General features: G+C 46.7%; 1 protein-coding gene across 1 annotated transcript; it reads left to right on the forward strand.

The window, feature by feature from the left end:
- The first annotated feature begins 13707 nt into the window (after nucleotides 1–13707).
- On the forward strand, nucleotides 13708–16575 carry LOC123393443 (nuclear pore-associated protein 1-like). The gene has a single exon (XM_045085387.1). It carries the CDS (start codon nucleotides 13708–13710, stop codon nucleotides 16573–16575), a length of 2868 nt encoding a protein of 955 aa, XP_044941322.1.
- Nucleotides 16576–18369: the final 1794 nt, after the last annotated feature.

Below are 18369 nucleotides of genomic sequence, written 5' to 3' on the forward strand. Positions count from 1 at the left end.
GCCGAGTCACCTTCACTGCCCTTCTTCCAAGGAAAAACAAGTTCCTTTCTTTTGGGAAAGGGACCCAAGTTCCTACCTTGCTGCACATTGTTATGTGTAGTAAATGGACTTTGCTGGCTGTAGGGGGGCTCAGCCCCTTCAACTGAAACTGAACCTGTTTTCAGTAGTCAGAAGGAAACACCCTTTGCGGGTGTACCTTTTGCAAGGTGAGGGGCACCTGAGCCCAGTTAAGAAGTACACCAGATTCGAGAAGTTCCAGATACAGTTCCAGAATAGAAGAAAGCAGCATGTATCCTCAACGGTGCCCCCCGCCCACCCTGCTGGCCACCCCCCGGTTGCCGTTAACTTGGCTGACCAAAGCTCTGAGCCAGTTTTGCCGCCTCCTGCAACCGGCAGGATGCCGTCTGCTGTCTGCTGTCTGCAAAAGTTCCTTGCCCCATGCCTATTTGCCTCAATGGACCCTTACCTTTCCCAAACTGAACATAGACTTCTCTAGCTATAAAACTTTGTTCCTGTTAACCTGCCTTTGCTCATGTGCCTTTTTGTCTCAACAGTGGAGAAACAATTAACCTATGTGAGTGGCGATGGGTTCAGCCAGAATTAAGTCTGTACAATTTTCTGTGTAGCAGGGGCTGGGATGTGGAAGTAGCCAGGCTGCTAGTGCTGACTCCTGAGATCTGCATTTTGACTGGAAGGGGTGACAATCCAGGAGGACATACGGTTCAGAGGCGGGAGGGATGAGGTGACGGCCCTCCCCTCTTCCCTCTGTGTTTCGCTCTCCTCTCCCCCCACTCTGACCTCATTAGCGGCGCGATAACCCCCGATGTGTCAAAGGAAGCCACTCGACGATTTTAGTTTCTAAACATGTTGAAATGCTTTCTTATGTGCCTTCTTACTTAATTTAGACTTAGTCCCGTCAACCAATATGTGCCCTCTTCACCCAGAGAGGACAGTCTGAACCTAGAGGAACAAAGGGAGAAGAAGCCCGTGCTTGCTCTGTGGCCTGGCTCTGGCCATTTTCACTGCCTCCTGCTATGAACTCTTAGACTGTAGAAGGCCACCTCTTAGAGAACATCTCTTTGTCATACCTCTTTGACAAATCCCGACTCAACGGGTCCACACGGTAAATGGAGTCACTTGAGCCTCTGGCAAGCCATATATGTCAATACTGGCAAGACCTATAAAACTTCTCCTAACAATCGAGTCTTTGTCTCAAACAAGCCTACTCTGGAAAGCCATCCTGCGAAGTAAGCTAAGGTGGGCAACTGCCCGAGACTTCCCTGACATGTACACTTCCGGGCACCCTGAAGTCCAGTGCATGTAAACATCTCCTTTGTTCCTTCCTGATTCTGCTCTAGTCAGATGCTCAGCCACCTGCAACTCCCCGAGGTCCCCTTGCTTTGAGCCAGACCTTTGTGTAAGTGACTACAGAAACCACCACTCTCCACACAGTCATCAGCCAAAATCAAAGTATCTTATGTCTGCTTGAGCAGGTTGAATAGTAACCCCTAAAACACGGCCCCCCAGGTCCATATCCTTGCCCTTACAATCTATGATTTTCAGTACATTTGGAAAAAGGTCTTTGTCGATATAATTAAGTTAGAGTTTTGAGGTGGCGGGATCCCTCAATAAAATAAATAGCAAGTATCCTTACACATGGAGGACAGGGGGAGATTTGAGGCAGAAAAAAGGGAAGATGTGGGCACATAGAGGAGAAGGTGATGTATAGACAAAGTCAGAGACTGAGTGATGTGCTCATAAGCCGAGGAAGAGAGCAACCCTTAGAAGCTGAAAGAGGCACAGAGTGGATTCTGCCCTCGAACATCTATACAGCTCTACTGACACCTTGATTGCAGACTTTTGGCCTCCAGAACCATGAGAGAGGGACCTTCTGTTGTTCAAGCCACCACGTCTGTGGCCATTTTCATGACAGCCACAGGGAACTCACACAGCTGGCATTAAACCTTTCCCAGGTCTTCGCGGTTTACTGCACAACACTGTCTGGCCTAACCTCCATGTGTTTCAAACTGTTTCAAAGGTCACAATGTCCTACCACCTAAGAAAGACCACAGCACAAAGCCATCTTCTCTGGCAGTACCAAGACAGCCCCCACATAGACATTTTACTTGGCAGACTTTGGCTCCTTTTTATTTCTCAGGGTTCCCATGTAATGCACTAAATGTTAACATCTTTCAAATATCCTAATAAAGTACAAAAACCTTACTACATCTAGGTCTGGAGTAGGGTAGGAAGTAAAAAAGGAAAAGAGAGAGACTGAAATATGTTTTTACTTTTATTGATAACCCAGGTTTGAGAAGCCCAGTTTGAATGAAAGCTAAATGGCCCCATAACTGAACTCCAGAATTGGGCAGATTACCAACTAGTAATACTCGGGATGTGAGAAACAGAAGATACCCACTCGCATTCTCGAGGAAGAGAACAGAATTAGTCAAGGCGAGCATGACCGGTTAATTCTTCCTAAACTTTCTATGGACACCATTTGCTCACCTTAGGGGCAGAGTAAATAAAGAAGCAGAGCTGAAATGAGCTAAGGAGCTCTCTCTTGACATGACTAAACGATCAGGAGTGGCGAAGGAACATTTGGTACTCCCTACTCCCACCCCAGCATTTAAAAAACAAAACAAAACACACATTTACAATGTAAAACATATCAAACTACTTTAACCCTGATTTACTCTTCCTACAAAAAATAGCCAGTCAGGAGCCTTGCTCAAAAACATCCTGATTAGCTGCTGATAAAATTCTTTGCGAGCAGATCCCTCTACATGACTCAGAGGGAGAATATAGACCTGTATTGCTTCAGGACTTTCTTACCAAGAATCCCTATCATTTGTATCCTATTCTAACAAATACGGCCCATGGCCTGGCTCCACCTTCATCTGCTCTTCCTGGGTTAGTCATAAAGACACGCGTAGAAATAAACAGAAGGCATAAGGTAGGAATGTATAAAATAGTGGGAAAAAAACATTCAAAGTGGAGTCCAGTACCACCACCATTTACCAGAGGTGAACTTTCAAGCAGCAGCAGCATTCACATTTCTTTTCTGGTTGATCTGTCAAGTGATAATAAGCAGTACGTACATAACTCCTTTTCATTTCTGAAATCTGGTGGTTATGGCTAGCCACCATACACCAAGTAACATGCTAAGGCAACATCGACAGATCAAAAATGTCAGTCCCTGGTCTCAAGGAACGTTGCCTAGGAGAAGACAGAGACGTGTAAAAAACACAATTAAAATACAGTGTAGCCCACGCGACTGTAGCCAACGCAACCACCAGGAAGGCCAAAGTGCCATGGTAGCCAAAAGGAGAGTGTGGTCCCAACACTAAAAGGACTGCACAATAAAAATCATATGCAAATTGAGTTTTGAAAAAGGCAGTGGCTTTTTCCAGGTGCACAACAGGGAGAAAGAAAGGACTGCTTGGTGGAAGGAGGAGGACAATCCAATATGGTAAACTATTCACATAACCCAGGAAAGTCAAGTGGCGAGTAGCAGGAGTAGGGATTACATAAACTGGGCCGCATCATGACTCTCTGTAAACAGAAAGCCCCTGAATAATGACTCAACTGACAGACCATACGCCCATTTTTGCAAGACTACCTTCATAGAAACGCTGAGGACCCATTTAAGGGGGAAGAAAACAGAATTAGTAACTCCTACCAGAAAGACTAAGGACCCGATATTAACACCAGGAAACACAAATGAGAAGATATTCAGAGGCAGAACCCAGTGTGTCTGATGATGAATTCAGATTTGGCGATGAGAAGTCATTAGGAAAGTACAAACAATGGTAATCTTAACATCTTCTGCCTAAAATGTTCTCCCTAAAATAACGTACAAAGAGTTTCTTACAAGTTACAAAGACAAGAATGCTAGTTCAGTGATCAAGTCTATTGGAGTTAATTGGTGATGGCTCTGCTGCGTTCTCTCAGCCTTCTAGTTCCATGGTCTTTTCTCAAGGATTAAATTATCTGAGGATCTGGCTTTCAGTTTTTGTTCACAATTTGTTGGTTCTGATATCTTAGTGCTGGCAGTTGTTCAGTTATTAAGAAATGGTTCAATGTCTTGGTCTCTAGCATCCTTCCAGGCCTTCTTTTCTTGATGTTTTTTGCTTTTGTTTCAATCGCACATTTAAATTTTTCTTATTTTGGTAAAATACTTATTGTTTTATTTATTTGTTTATTACGGTAAGACACTTACTGTTTTTATTTTTAATTTTTTTTTCTGGCAAGGGGTCTTCTCAAGAGGTTGTGCTCTTTGAAATCCCATCAGCAACGAATAGGATTCTCTGTTGTCTCACATCCTTACCAGCAAGTAGTACTGTCAGTTTTTGGTATTTAAGCCATTTTATTAAATGGGTGGGGTATCCCACGGGTGTTTTGTTTTTCTCTAATGCACAGTGCATATCCTTTTCCAAGAATTCCCCAATGTGTAGCAATTCTTTTTTAAAGATTTTATTTATTTGACAGAGATCTCAAGTAGGCAGAGAGAGAGAGAGACAGAGAGAGAAGCAGGCTCCCTGCTGAGCAGACAGCCGGATGTGGGACTCGATCCCAGGACCCCGAGATCATGACCTGAGCTGAAGACAGCAGCTTAACCTACCGAGCCACCCAGGCGCCCCTGCTGAGCAATTTATAGACGCGTATTTGTCCTTTTTATATACTATCCACTAAGATGTCTACTCCTATTGCCTTTTCATTTTAACTGATTTGGGGAGTTTAGTTTCTTATTATGAAGCTGTTGTGGTCGTTGTTTTTGTTGTTAGTTTACCACTTCTCTGAATATTCCGCATGCATATCTTTCTTTAGATATGTGTTTTGAAAACATATTCTCCTAGCCAGGTGCTTGTCTTTCCATTCTTTGAACACTGTCTTTCACAGAATGGACATTTTAAAATTTAATAAAGTCCACATCATCAATTTTCTTTCTTTCACGAATCACGCTTTCTGTGTTGTACATAAAAACTGTGCTTCAATCACACATTTAGTCTTTTACGGTGGCAAAATACACGTAACAGAAAATTTTAAATATACACTTCAGTGGCATTAAAATGCATTCACGATGTCCTATAACCATCACCACCATCCATCGCCAGAACTTTTTTTATCATCCCAAAGTGAAACTCTATTCCCATAAGGACAGCATCCCAATACCCACGCAGCGCAATTCCTAGAAACCACCATTTGACTTCCTGCTTACATGAATTTGCCTATTCTAAATACCTCACCTAGGTAGAATCATATAATATTTGCCCTTTTGTAACTGACTGACTTCACTTAGCATAATGTTTTCAAGGTTCATCCATGTTGTAGCGTGTATCAGGACATCATGACTTTTTTAGGCTGAATAGCATGCCATTATACGCATATATCATACCCAGTAGGTACAGTAAATATATGTATACATTTCTTATACATTATAGGAAAATTTAAAAATACGTATTTGGTATTAGAAATCGGAGAAAACTTTTCTATTTTGAGGAAATTTGTCTAATAACAATTACCTTTTATCCGGAGCTCACAACCACTCTGAGAAGATGGGGCTAACCCCCACACTGACTCACTGAATGTCTTCCTTAAATGAACAAAGGAAGACTGAACCTACTCTCTAAAAAAGTCTTATCTGGCATAGATCTAAGAGAGCAAAAAGAAAACCTCAAGAGGGTCCGTACTTCTGTTCAGAGAAGCAACTGGAACTTTCGATGATTACCTGGCACTGACCGGACTTGCTTGACGTGAAAATAGAATTGTAAATCTCACAAGATCAGATGACCTTGGAAGAATTTCAAAACTCCCTGCCATTAATTGGAATTCCCTTAAGAACAGCCTTCCTTAAACATACCGATAATATGCTTCACAGATTGATATTCAGAAGCCCATGTTTTGGCTAAAGGAGCTTCAGGAAAACAAAACAAAACAAAACAAAACAAAAGGAGACTTGTGGTTTAGTTCTACCTACTTTGGAGCCTCTGTTTAAATCACCCACTTCCGCTGTACTCTGTCATCTCATCTATAAAACGGAGGCAGCTCTAAAAACGTGTTGCACAGCTTCATGTGTACTTGCCTTCATTTGTTTAGAATACTGGTCGCATCTAAAATATTACTCAAAGAGTGCACATGCCATTTTGAATCCTCCAGTACAACTCTTTCCAAATATAGAAAAGAAAAGGGGCCCCAAATAACTAAGAGGTTCCCAAAGGGACACAATTATTTTATGGTCCATCTGGGACAAGAACCCTGTTTATTGGCCATCCCACTCCATTATTCTTTTATTGGGTTCTGAATAATACAGAGAAAGAAAAGCTCCATTCTATGTAGTTGGTGCAGGCCTTGGCAAGGCTGGGATTGGAGCACTGCGCATTAAGAAGTACCTGGAAAATTCTTAAAACTAAATGAGATCTATACCAGGCACACAGAAAACAGTGGTACCTGAAGATGTTTCCACTGAAAGGGCAGAACTGGTAACTGAAGGTATATATGGGCTCTAGTTCCAAACAGGATAAGTGAATTCCCACTTCCTGGCACCTTGGAGGATCCACCCCAATATATAATACTGAATAAACATTTGAACTAGGTTATATTTAACTCTGGATGCTCATGTAAGCCTACAAACTATCTCAGGCGTCACTTGTGTGGTCATTTTTTCATGTTTGATTTTTTTTTTTTTAATTTATTTGACAGAGAGAAATCACAAGTAGATGGAGAGGCAGGCAGAGAGAGAGAGAGGGAAGCAGGATCTCCGCTGAGCAGAGCGCCCGATGCGGGACTCGATCCCAGGACTCTGAGATCATGACCTGAGCTGAAGGCAGCGGCTTAACCCACTGAGCCACCCATGCGCCCCTCATGTTTGATTTTTAATTTCTAAGTTTTCCAAGCACAAAACAGAGGTCGGAGAAAGCTATAGGGGAGGCGGCAGAAATAAAATAAGCTCATTTCATTTACTGTGAAAATTAAGGTCCGATGTAATTCTTCAGAGTTGTAAGTGTCCAAACCAACTATTTTCATTTTACAGGCAAGGCTCCTCAAACAATCATGCTGAAGGACTTCTAATTACCCCGAAGTTACCTTATCTGCTTCAATACATATCACTATGTATTATGGGAATTCTTCTGAGTAGCAGAGAAAGACATCCTGGCTAAACACTGGCATGCCTATAATGCAGATATGATGGTCTCAAACCATCCTAAAGGCGTTAGAGCGCACTTTTTCCACTACTCATATCAGCAGAGGACAAAACAATATACTTCTGCTTGTTAAGCTAACTCACTTCTTCATTAAAATGGATGGCCCATAAGTAAGTCTGCAGTGTGGGCATCACTGGATGCTGAATGTTTTTTGTAGGTCTTATTAATGTCATGGGTTTCTAGGGAGGCCAGACTCAAAAACTTTGAGTCTAGTTTGACATTTACAACTAAATTATTATGTAACCTTGAGCAGAGTAAGCGTCATAAAAGAAAGATATTAATACTTGCCATCCCTACTTTGTGGGGCTCTTATAAAGTATTAAAGTAAAAAGAGGTATATCTATGAATGCATATATTTTCATTGATACTTGTACACACTTGAAAAATAACTCTACTGAATGCACTTATAAAAATCTTGATGATGTGTGTCCCCAAACTAGTTCCCAGTGCTTCCACTAAAACTACTTAAATTAACAAAAACCCATGTATTAGGTTAGTTGTCAGAGAGAACGACAAATACTGCTTCTCGCAGTACCTTGTCCCAACAATTCACCTTCCTCTTAGCATCAGTCCTCAATTCAGAAACCCTGCAGATCTGTTCATTGATTTATGTACACAATTATTCACTTAGTCAAAAAGATGTATTTATCTTTTACCAAATTTCAGGCACTATTCTTCAGTATGTGCAGGGGATAGATTAGTGAACAACATATATGCACCCCCTCTCTCTAGCGGGGGGCCGGGGGCATTAAAAATAAAGAAACAAATACAGAAACTCAAATATAAACATAACTGAGAATCAAATAAATGGATTAAATAACTAGCATGTCAGGTAAGTGCTAAAGGGAACTAGAAAGCAAGGAAGGGAGATGAACATTGTCAGTTGATGGGAAGAGGTTGCAATCTGAAATAAAGTGATCAATGAAGACTTTATGGGGACATAAAAAAAATTAAAGTTTCTTTTTTATTGAGTTTATTTATTTGAGGGAGAATGCATCCAAGAGGGGAGGGCGAGGGCTGGGGAGGGTCAAGAAGACCACTGAGCAGGAGCCTGACTTGGAGCCGGATCTCATGAAGATCACGACATGAGCTAAAATCAAGAGTCAGATGCCTAACCAAATGAGCCATTCGGTTGCTCCTGGGGAAGGTGAAATTTAAGAAACAATGTAAGGTGAATGTGGGAGATGGCAATGTACATATTTGGGGACTGAATGTACACAAACAGAGGCAACTGTCAGATGGAAAGCAGAGGCAAAAGTGTCCCTGGAGTAGTCAAGCAACAGAAAGAATGTCAGCATGTGGAGGACAGAATGAGCAAAGTGGAGAGGAGAAGGAAGAACTCAGAGAGGAAGCTGGAGGCCTAGACTGCTAGGGCTGTCGAGGCATTTTGAGGATTTTGTTTTTGCCTTGAGCGAGCCGGGACAGGATTTAAGTGATATGATCTGAGCTATGTTTTCACAGAAGCTCCCTGGATGCTGTATTAGAAGCTGAATGGGAGGGAAGACAAGATCAGGAAGACCAAATATTGGTTGAAAAGAAGTGAATTACCGGGGCATCTGGGTGCCTCAGTTGGTTAAGCATCTGCCTTTGATCAGGTCTTGAATCCAGAGTCCAGGGACAGAGCGAGCCCTCCCCGCACCAACCGCCTCCACCCCCCACCTACACCCCAACCCTCCCGCGCCCCGCCCCCGCAACTGCCCTGCTCAGCAAGGAGTCTGCCTCTCCCTGTCCCCCTGCTTGTGCCCCCTCCCACTCTCTCATATAAATAAATAAAATCATAAAAAAAAAAAGATGTGAATTACCCAAAGATGTACCTTCTACTCAGTGAAGATACAGAGCAGAGGTTGGCAAATACTGATCCACAGGTCAAATCAGGCTCTCAGCCTGTTTTTGTATGATGTATGAGATAATAATGTTTCTTACATTTTAAAAGGTTGAAGAAGGAGATGAGGCTACAGAAACTGCACATGGCCCACGAAGCCTAAACTACTTAAAACATGTTTTCCAGCACCTGATATAACACATCTAGCGGGAAGTAGGCCCTCGACAAAACTATAAGGCGAATACATGAGTAAATTATTTGCCAAAAGTAGTATAGTTCTACAGGTGTCAAGGAACATTTGTGTCTTCACCCCTAACCTTCAAAAACAATGTCACTTCCATTGAGCTATTGAAAAATAGTCTGTTTTACAAATCAGTAACCTAGAAGGCACTTTCTCACATACGCAATGTCCTAAACAACTTTTAGGCAAAGTGAAACAGCAAATTATAAAATAATAAAAAACATTTTTATAGAACTTTGAAACTTTACAAACCATTTTCATGTTCATTATCTTCTTTAAGCCTCAAATCAACTCCATGAGATAGGTATTATTTGTTTTTTAAGATTTTATATAAATATTTGACAAAGAGAGATCACAAGTAGGTAGAGAGGCAGGCAGAGAGAGGAAGGGAAGCAGGCTCCCTGCTGAGCAGAGAGCCTGATGCGGGGCTTGATCCCAGGACCCTAGGATCATGACCTGAGCTGAAAGCAGAGGCTTTAAGCCACTGAGCCACCCAGGCGCCCCTGAGATCAGTATTATTTTCCCATTAGAAATTACTACAACTTCGAATGCCTGGGTGGCTCAGTCGTTAGGCATCTGCCTTCAGTTCAGGTCATGATCCCAGGGTCCTGGGATCAAGTCCCATATTGGGGCCCTTGCTCAGCGGAGAGCCTGCTTCTCCCTCTCCCTATCCTGCTCATGTATTCGCACGTGTGCTCACTCTCTCTGTCAAACAAGTAAAAAAAATCTGGGGGGAAAAAAAGGAAATTACTACATCCTAAGTCTTTACTGATTTCTCAAGAAAAGTTGAAATCTTGAATGTTATATCTGTGAATGCTGAGGTTGAGGTTGGTTTTTTTTCTTTTTTTTTTTTTTTTTTTTTTTTCCTATGGAAGTGTTAGATGCTAAAATCAACAGGTATTTTCAGTTCAAGATGGCTGACTAGAAAATCATACTTACTTTCTATTTCTTTTGAAACCATATTTAGGGGCACCAGGGTGGCTCAGTGGGTTGAAGTCTCTGCCTTCGGCTCCGGTCATGATCCCAAGGTCCTAGGATCGAGCCCCACATCGGGCTGTCTGCTCAGCAGGGAGCCTGCTTCCTCCTCTCTCTCTCTGCCTGCCTCTCAGCCTACGTTTGATCTCTATCTGTCAAATAAATAAATATAATCTTTAAAAAAAAAAATGAAACCATATTTTGGGGTGCCAGGGTGGCTCAGTGGGTTGGAGCCTCAGCCTTCGGCTCGGCTCATGATCCCATGGTCCTGGCATCCAGCCCAGCAGTGGGCACTCTGCTCAGTGGGCAGCCTGCTTTCTCTTCTCTCTCTCTCTCTCTCTCTCTCTGCCTACTTGTGGTCTCTGTCTCTCAAATAAATAAATAAATAAATAAAATCTTTAAAAAACAACAAAAAAAAGAAACCATACTTAATCAAAAGGATAGAAACACCAAACTTAACACCAAAGCCAAGAGACTGTGGAAGTCATCAACCACAGAAAGATTCTGATACCTTTCTAGAAGGCATAAAGTGAAATGTAGGCGTGGTGGACAGAATGATCACGTCAAGACTACCCTGAGAAGGGGCCGCACAAAGCCAGTTTACTTCTGCTGAGCCTCGGTTAGAGTAAAGAGAGAGAAGAGGGGCTGAAAACAGGGAGACAAAAGTCCAGAATAAAAGTTCATGTAATGAGCTCCAAGGATCACTCAGTCGGCCCTCCGTATTACTCTGTATGAATTACAAGAGATTGTTGGTGAGCGAAATAAGGGAAAGGGAACGAGTGGCCAGCCACAGGTTATTAGCTACAGTTCACTGTCATTACTACCAATTCCATCCAAGGCTGCCCACCCATGGCTTCATTTGCCATAACTAAAGATAACTGCTTTATAAATGGTCAAACAAGGAGTAGTCTTTCTGGCAACTTTATAAATAGCTGTTATTGTTAAAATATTTTCATTCATGACTAAATCAATCACTTTAAAAAAATTTTATCTTGACAAAGTCTATCTCAACCTGTCTGCATCTGCCAAGCCATATATTACCTAAGAACAACGACTTCCCAACTAAATTATTTCATCTCACGAGGACAAGTAAGAGAATGGTCTGTATTTTGAAAAAAGCACCCGGTTCCTATTCCCATTAGACAAGAAAAATAAAGAGGTAGATTTTTCTGGGATATCCTTGTCCAAATTTCCTTTTACTGTCCTGAAGTCCTAACACTCATCATGTTTAATTCTTCCTCCTTTGGGAAAAAAAAGAGATAGAAATCATATGACTGTAATTTATTGTTTTCAGATATGTCACATGTGACCACCTTTCTCAGACTTCCTCTAAGAAATCTTTGCCCAAAATTTCTACAAACTGGCTATTTCTGTTCAAAAAAATCAAAAAAAAAAAAAAAAAAAAAAAAAAAAAAATCAAGAAAATCAAGAATTATTCCCTACTGAACTCTCCTCAAATGATATCAAGGAATTATGGCTAAATGTCATAGCTGTAAATCATTTCTCCTCCTAGAGAGTTTAGAAAGGCCTTATAATATTTGTCCTTTTCTGCAAGCAGAATGTGCGTCTGAGTGCGACCTCCTGTGTCCCACCAACCTCAAAGTTTCGTAAGGACGGGTGTCCACATTTGCTCCACCAACAGAGCTCTAAAACTAATTCTGTAGCATATGAATCATGTCCACAGCTATTTCAAATACAAGAAATAAAAATATATACAAAACTTTTAAAATGTATACACATTGTTTTGAACTGATCAGTATGATTCTTGGTTCTGAAACTTTTGCATGTCATATTCGTAATGTGCAACATCAGCCGCATGAGAGAGTGAAACACTTCAGTGAAGTAAGTTGAAGGGCTGCCTGGGTGGCTCAGCCAGTTAGGCGTCTACCTTCAGCTCACCTCATAATCCCCAGGTCCTGGGATGGAGCCCCGCCATGGGCTCTCTGCTCAGTGCAAGGCTGCTTCTCCCCCTGCCTGCTGCTCCCCCTGCTTGTGCGTGCTCGCTCGCTCGCTCGCTCTCTCTCGCTGACATGTAAATAAATAAAATCTGAAAAAGAAAATGAAGTAAGCCAAAGAAAAGAGACTCAAACTAGGTAGAGCCATGCGTAAGGTAAGATTGTTTTGAAATCTTTCTCAGCGTGCGGAAGCTTCCAGCTCCTAGACAGTAATACACGTTCCCCTTGCCACACTCCCAAGAGTAGGTCTCCCCTCTTGTGCATAAGAACGTCTAGAATTACATGTATGTGCCAACGATGTCGAGGGAACCTGGCTGGCATACTCCCAATGACCAAACTGTATTGATCTGACTTTAGTCCATCACACTGCTCCGCTATTAACTTGAATAAATGATGGATTTGCTTTCTAGACATGAACCAGCTTCTCATCTCTATGGAATCATCCACCGGTGCATTCCGTTCAGGTGGATAACAATTTATCTAGACTATAATCTTTATATATTTACATAACATCTTCAAGTACCATCTTACCTATCTGGATCCTTCAAAGTAGACCAAAGAGCAAACCTGAAGGGTCTGCAAGGCTGAATTACGACTGTGGGATGGTACAAGGCTCGCAACTGATGGTCCGTGACTCCCGTCTTCTGAGATCAGAATCCAGTGTGGTCCTTGAACAAAAGAAGACTTCATATTGGGCAGTGGCTGTGCTCACTGTGAGTACAGCAGCACCGTTCTCAGTACCCTAAGAGCTACAAAAAGTAAAAATAAAAATTTAAAAAGCGCTCACACACACTCCAGAGTAAGAGCTCTGGCATCACTCGGGCTGGGCTGGGTTCGAATGCCGACTAAGGCACTACCGTCTGTGTGACCCCTGCCAATTCCCAAAAAGAAAGAGCGAGCTTACCTGCCGGAAAGGGAGGCCACGCAATACAGACAGCATCTAGTCAGGTCAGGGTTAGGAGTCTGGCTCAGAAACCACCTCTGCGGCTTGCCAGGTGACTCTGGTGGCCTGGCTCCAGGCCTCACAGGGAAGCAGGGAAGTTGCCTCGAGCAGCAGGCCACCCCTCGCAGCGCTAGGGGGCTCCCGTGCTCGCTTGTTTGGCGGGCTCAGGGGAGGGCTGGCAACTCAGGGCGGCTGGGGCGGAGGACCGCAGCAGTCCCACAGAGCTCCCCACAATATGGCTGCCCTGAGGCGGCCATATTGGGGCCAAACAACTCAGCCAGGTCAGAAGGAAGTCCCAGGCCCTGGAGGCTGGTGGGCGGGGCCTTCCAGGCCCTGGAGGCTGGTGGGCGGGGCTCTGAGGCCTCCTCCTTTGCCCTCTGGCATACGCACTTCCCAACATTGGGCCTGCTCCTCCCTTCTCTGTGACGTGCACCAGGCATATATCACAAGCACCAGGCTGGGGTGCTCAGTGCCTGCTAGACCTCGAGAAGAGTTAGGACCTCCGGAGGAGCTCTCCGAGTTTCATACTCTTGTCTCGCGATCGTTTGGCACACTGCAAGCGCTACATGGGCAATCTGCTTAGTAAGTTTCGTCCCCTGCCCCGCCGCCCAACCCTGCCAGGCCGATGTCGCCCGCTGGTCTCTCCTGCCTGCTCAGCCTCCCATCCTGTCCGGCACCACCCGGCTGCTCCGGCTGCTCCGGCTGCTCCCACACCTTCCCACTGCCCTGGGCACAGGCCATTCCACCGGCATCGTAGGCCTTTACCAGCTAGCTTTCATGTGGAGCCAAAGAGACGGTATCCGCTCCCTCAGGCCGTGTGTTCCCCTGTGGGCCTCCTCCCCTCGGTGAACTGGAGGGACCCTCCGAAAACACCTGTACGGTCTGCTTGTACCTCCATCATGTTCAGACCCTCGAGAACTCTGAGGATCCCTCCACCCCGGCAGAAATTCACTGTCCTGCCTTCCCAACCCCAGCAGACAGTCGAGGCTGTGAAGCCGAAACCATCCAGTTACCTCCCCCGTTCCTGCCCAAAGCCGTTGGGGGAGAAGGTCCCAGAAGTGCCCAGAGAAGGGAAGGATGACTTGGGAGACACCAGAGGGCCGGATGATGGGAACAGGGCCCCCCACAGCACTGGGGATATACTGTTGACATCCAGGCCCCTGGAGACCGGTGGACTGCTCAGTTCCCACCAAGGCAGCCCTGCACCTGGGGACCCATCTCCCAGTCCCTCAGGAGACAGCTTGGGGGCAAACACTCAGACACCTCGGGGGAGCTCCCCCTCGCCCCCAGCAGAAAGACCTGCTGTCACTTCAGAGGGCCCAGCTGGTGACGTTGCTCCTCTTCGGAAGCCTGCTCCAGAGGTAGCAGTGCTCTCCGACCCAACCCCAGGCTGCCCCTTGCTGCAGGAGACATCAACACACAAAGTGGGGGCTGAAAACCATCGGCCTAGCCAGAGCACACCAGACCTCTTGAGGAAGGTCACAGAGGCGCATAAGCCTCGAGGCAAGCCATCCGAGCACCCCTTGCCACCAGTATCTGCCACCAGTAGGCCCCCCAAAAGGAGAATACCCATGCCACTTTCTGTGCCTCTGCCATCAGCAATGCCATTCCAGTGGGGCAGAGGAGAGTTGCCCCCACCTCCCAAGCTTCCTTGCATAGCTTTGGGCAGAAACCTGGGCATTCTGGACAATACCGAGGGGCAGGGGAAGAAGACCTTGGAGGGCGGAGCAGAGATCCTGGCAGACGACGGGGCCACTCAACCTGCCCCTTCCTCCCCCCTACTTGCCTCCAAGACTACAGACTCCCTGCCCCCGGCCATTCACACATCACAGGTCCCTGGTCCTACCACCGACTTGGCTGACCAATCTGCCAGGCCCCCAATCCCATCTGTCCCTCCACCCTCCCCAACAGAGACTCCTGATCAGGGAACAGCATCTGGAGCTCCAAACTCTCCCACTCTGGCTGTTCCTACTGGCTCTCCTCCCCCTGGGGAAATTCCACTTCAGAAGGAACACCCTCTTCCACCAATCATCGGTACCACACCTACTTCCGACCCCCCGGCTCCTCCTTGTAACACCTCAACCGTCTCATCACAGCTGCCCTCCTGCAAAGGAGAATCCCCAACTCCTATGTGTGTCGATCCCCCCCCTCTTTTCCCACCCACCCCTCTTCCAGTCCCTTCCCCAAAGAGTCCTGGTATTTTTGTGGCGGCATCAGCCACAAAGGCATCAGCCAACTGGACATCTGGCCATACTTCCAACGCTGATGTCACTGACATGGACACGACTCCTGCTCCTCAAGCTATCACGTTCAGATCTCCCCGGGGCCCCGGGGTGAGCTCTCCTTCATTATCCCAGGGCCGTTGCAACAGGACGCTGAAGCGCCCTGGAAGCACTCTGGCCTCTACCATCCCATCAAAATTGATGGCCACCTGCCCCAACATCGCCCCTCAGCCCACACAGGGGACACGTGCTGGGCAACAGCAGACAGCCGTTCTTCCCAGTGCTGGCATTCCCGCTGGCTTTCTGGCGAATTCTGGAACCACCACCGTTCCAGTAGGCAGCACCTCTGCAAACTACAGCTCTACGCCTGAGCCCATGGATACCTCACCTCCCTCACAGGCCATTGTCTTTCGTTCACTGCCAAAGTCCAGGGCAAACCACTTAGCATTCCACAACACACCACCCAGTAGCAGCCACACCACCAGTTTACCTGGCAAGGCAGCCATGACACGCATAGCAATTCCTATCCACTATGCCCCACAAATCCCCTCTCAGCCCGTTTCTGGGAACCCAAATGGGCAGCAGCTTGGTCATTCCTACCCGCTGGGAAAGCCAGTAGCCCCAACACAAGCCACAGGCCCAACTGCCTCTCTACTCCCACCATCCCGAGATGGCAGGAAGCAAGCAGGCCTTGTAGCCTCTGCATTTGGCACCACTGTCAAAAAGCAGAAGGCCTTTGGTTCCAAGGCAGGTCTTCTCCCCGGTGCCATATCAACTGCTAGTGCCCGGGCAGTTGCCGCTGGAATACGTAGTGCCAGGCTCAGCGGCTCCCTGCTCACACTTGCCCCTCTAGGCCCCCACGTGTCAACAGGACCTGCAGCCCCCCATGGACAGTGGGAGCTTTGGGTCTGGTGTGTCTATGCCAGGCCCCGCTCGCTCACAGGTACCCGGAACATCCCAACTTGGGGCAGGGCTGCAGAGGGCACCCAGCACCACTTCCGCTCCTCCTGTTGGTCAGACAACAACGGCCCTCTCTCAGAACATTCAGGCTGCTGCCGGAGGAGGGGCAAGTACTGTCACCTTAAACCCGGTTACCTGGGTCCAACCAGTCCAAAATGTGGGAGGGGCGGTAGTGGGACACCACAGTACAGTTTCCACTGCTGGAGGTGCTGGTGGGCCCAGTACCCTTCAGTGTGCCCAAGGAACACCTAGACAAAGAAAATCGTCTCCACGTGGAACACCAACGACCAAGGGCAAGCGAAAAACACGTCTACTTCCAACTCGTGCTTGGAGTCAAACACCAAAAGCCAAGCCGCCCAAAGCAGGGGTGGTCCGATTACGGGACACGACAACACGGCTCCCAACGTCAGAGGCTGCAGTGTGCCCGTTACCCGCAAGGGAGTCCACCGTTCAACGAAACAACGAAAGCCATGGGTAAGGGCTACCACCTCACAAAAGAGGAATTTGACATCGAGCGACGTGCATGCTTCGCCAGGAAATCCGAGCCCTAGGGGCCGACCTGCCGAAAGCACGGGCAGCGCACCTGACCGAAAGGACAACGCTCGCCCCACCATCGCAGCCTCTGGTGTGCCCACGACACAGAAGTGCTCACACACAAGGGGCTCGCCTGGCCACACGACCGCTCTTGTAACTCCAGCCTGTAACACCACCATGTCTACCTGTAACACCCAACTCGGTGCTTCAACCCACCACTACTTGTTCCCTCCTTCCGCCAAGCACCTGTGGCACACCTGCCCAGACTGGACAAGCTGCCCTTCCTGCATTCCATCAGGATAACTCTGCCCCACCTGATGCAAACTCTATAGACGACATCGTAGCCATGATGGCGGCCCTTTCTATCAGCAAGCGCCCTCAGAAGACTTGCAGACTACCTGACACTGACACAGGTGGTGCTAGGGGAATCAGCACCACATCTTCTGTGACCGGGAACGCCAAGGGTCCCCCATCCACACAGACCACACGGAGCGCCCCCAACCACAGCACTGATGGTGCAATGGGGGGGGTAGCGCCAAGACCTTTTAGAAAACATACCCTCCGAACACGTAGGCCTGCCCCCTAGTCAGAGTCCTCCTCTGACTTTGGAGAAACCAGCCATGTGTTCCGAGGGTCCTGGCCTACTGTTCCTGTGCCCTGGACATAGCCGAGTCACCTTCATAAACTGCCCAGGCCTTCCAAGGAAACTACCAAGTTCCTTTCTTTTGGGAAAGGGACATACCAAGTTCCTACCAAGTTCCTGCACATTGTTATGTGACAGTAAATGGACTTTGCTGTGCTGTAGGGGGGCTCAGCCCCTTCAACTGAAACTGAACCTGTTTTCAGTAGTCAGAAGGAAACACCCTTTGCGGGTGTACCTTTTGCAAGGTGAGGGGCACCTGAGCCCAGTTAAGAAGTACACCAGATTCGAGAAGTTCCAGATACAGTTCCAGAATAGAAAGAAAGAAAGCAGCATGTATCCTCAACGGTGCCCCCCGCCCACCCTGCTGGCCACCCCCCGGTTGGCGTTAACTTGGCTGACCAAAGCTCTGAGCCAGTTTTGCCTCCTCCTGCAACCGGCAGGATGCCGTCTGCTGTCTGCTGTCTGCAAAAGTTCCTTTGCCCCATGCCTACTTGCCTCAATGGACCCTTACCTTTCCCAAACTGAACATAGACTTCTCTAGCTATAAAACTTTGTTCCTGTTAACCTGCCTTTGCTCATGTGCCTTTTTGTCTCAACAGTGGAGAAACAATTAACCTATGTGAGTGGCGATGGGTTCAGCCAGAATTAAGTCTGTACAATTTTCTGTGTAGCAGGGGCTGGGATGTGGAAGTAGCCAGGCTGCTAGTGCTGACTCCTGAGATCTGCATTTTGACTGGAAGGGGTGACAATCCAGGAGGACATACGGTTCAGAGGCGGGAGGGATGAGGTGACTGCCCTCCCCTCTTCCCTCTGTGTTTCGCTCTCCTCTCCCCCCACTCTGACCTCATTAGCGGCGCGATAACCCCCGA

The sequence above is a fragment of the Mustela putorius genome, unplaced genomic scaffold (assembly GCF_011764305.1).
Source record: "Mustela putorius furo isolate JIRA1106 unplaced genomic scaffold, ASM1176430v1.1 tig00000854_pilon_pilon_pilon, whole genome shotgun sequence".
Taxonomy (NCBI): domain Eukaryota; kingdom Metazoa; phylum Chordata; class Mammalia; order Carnivora; family Mustelidae; genus Mustela; species Mustela putorius.

Bases quoted from the DNA above. Each gene is read 5' to 3' on its own strand.
- LOC123393443 (XM_045085387.1), top strand. From the start codon at position 13,708: ATGGGCAATCTGCTTAGTAAGTTTCGTCCCCTGCCCCGCCGCCCAACC.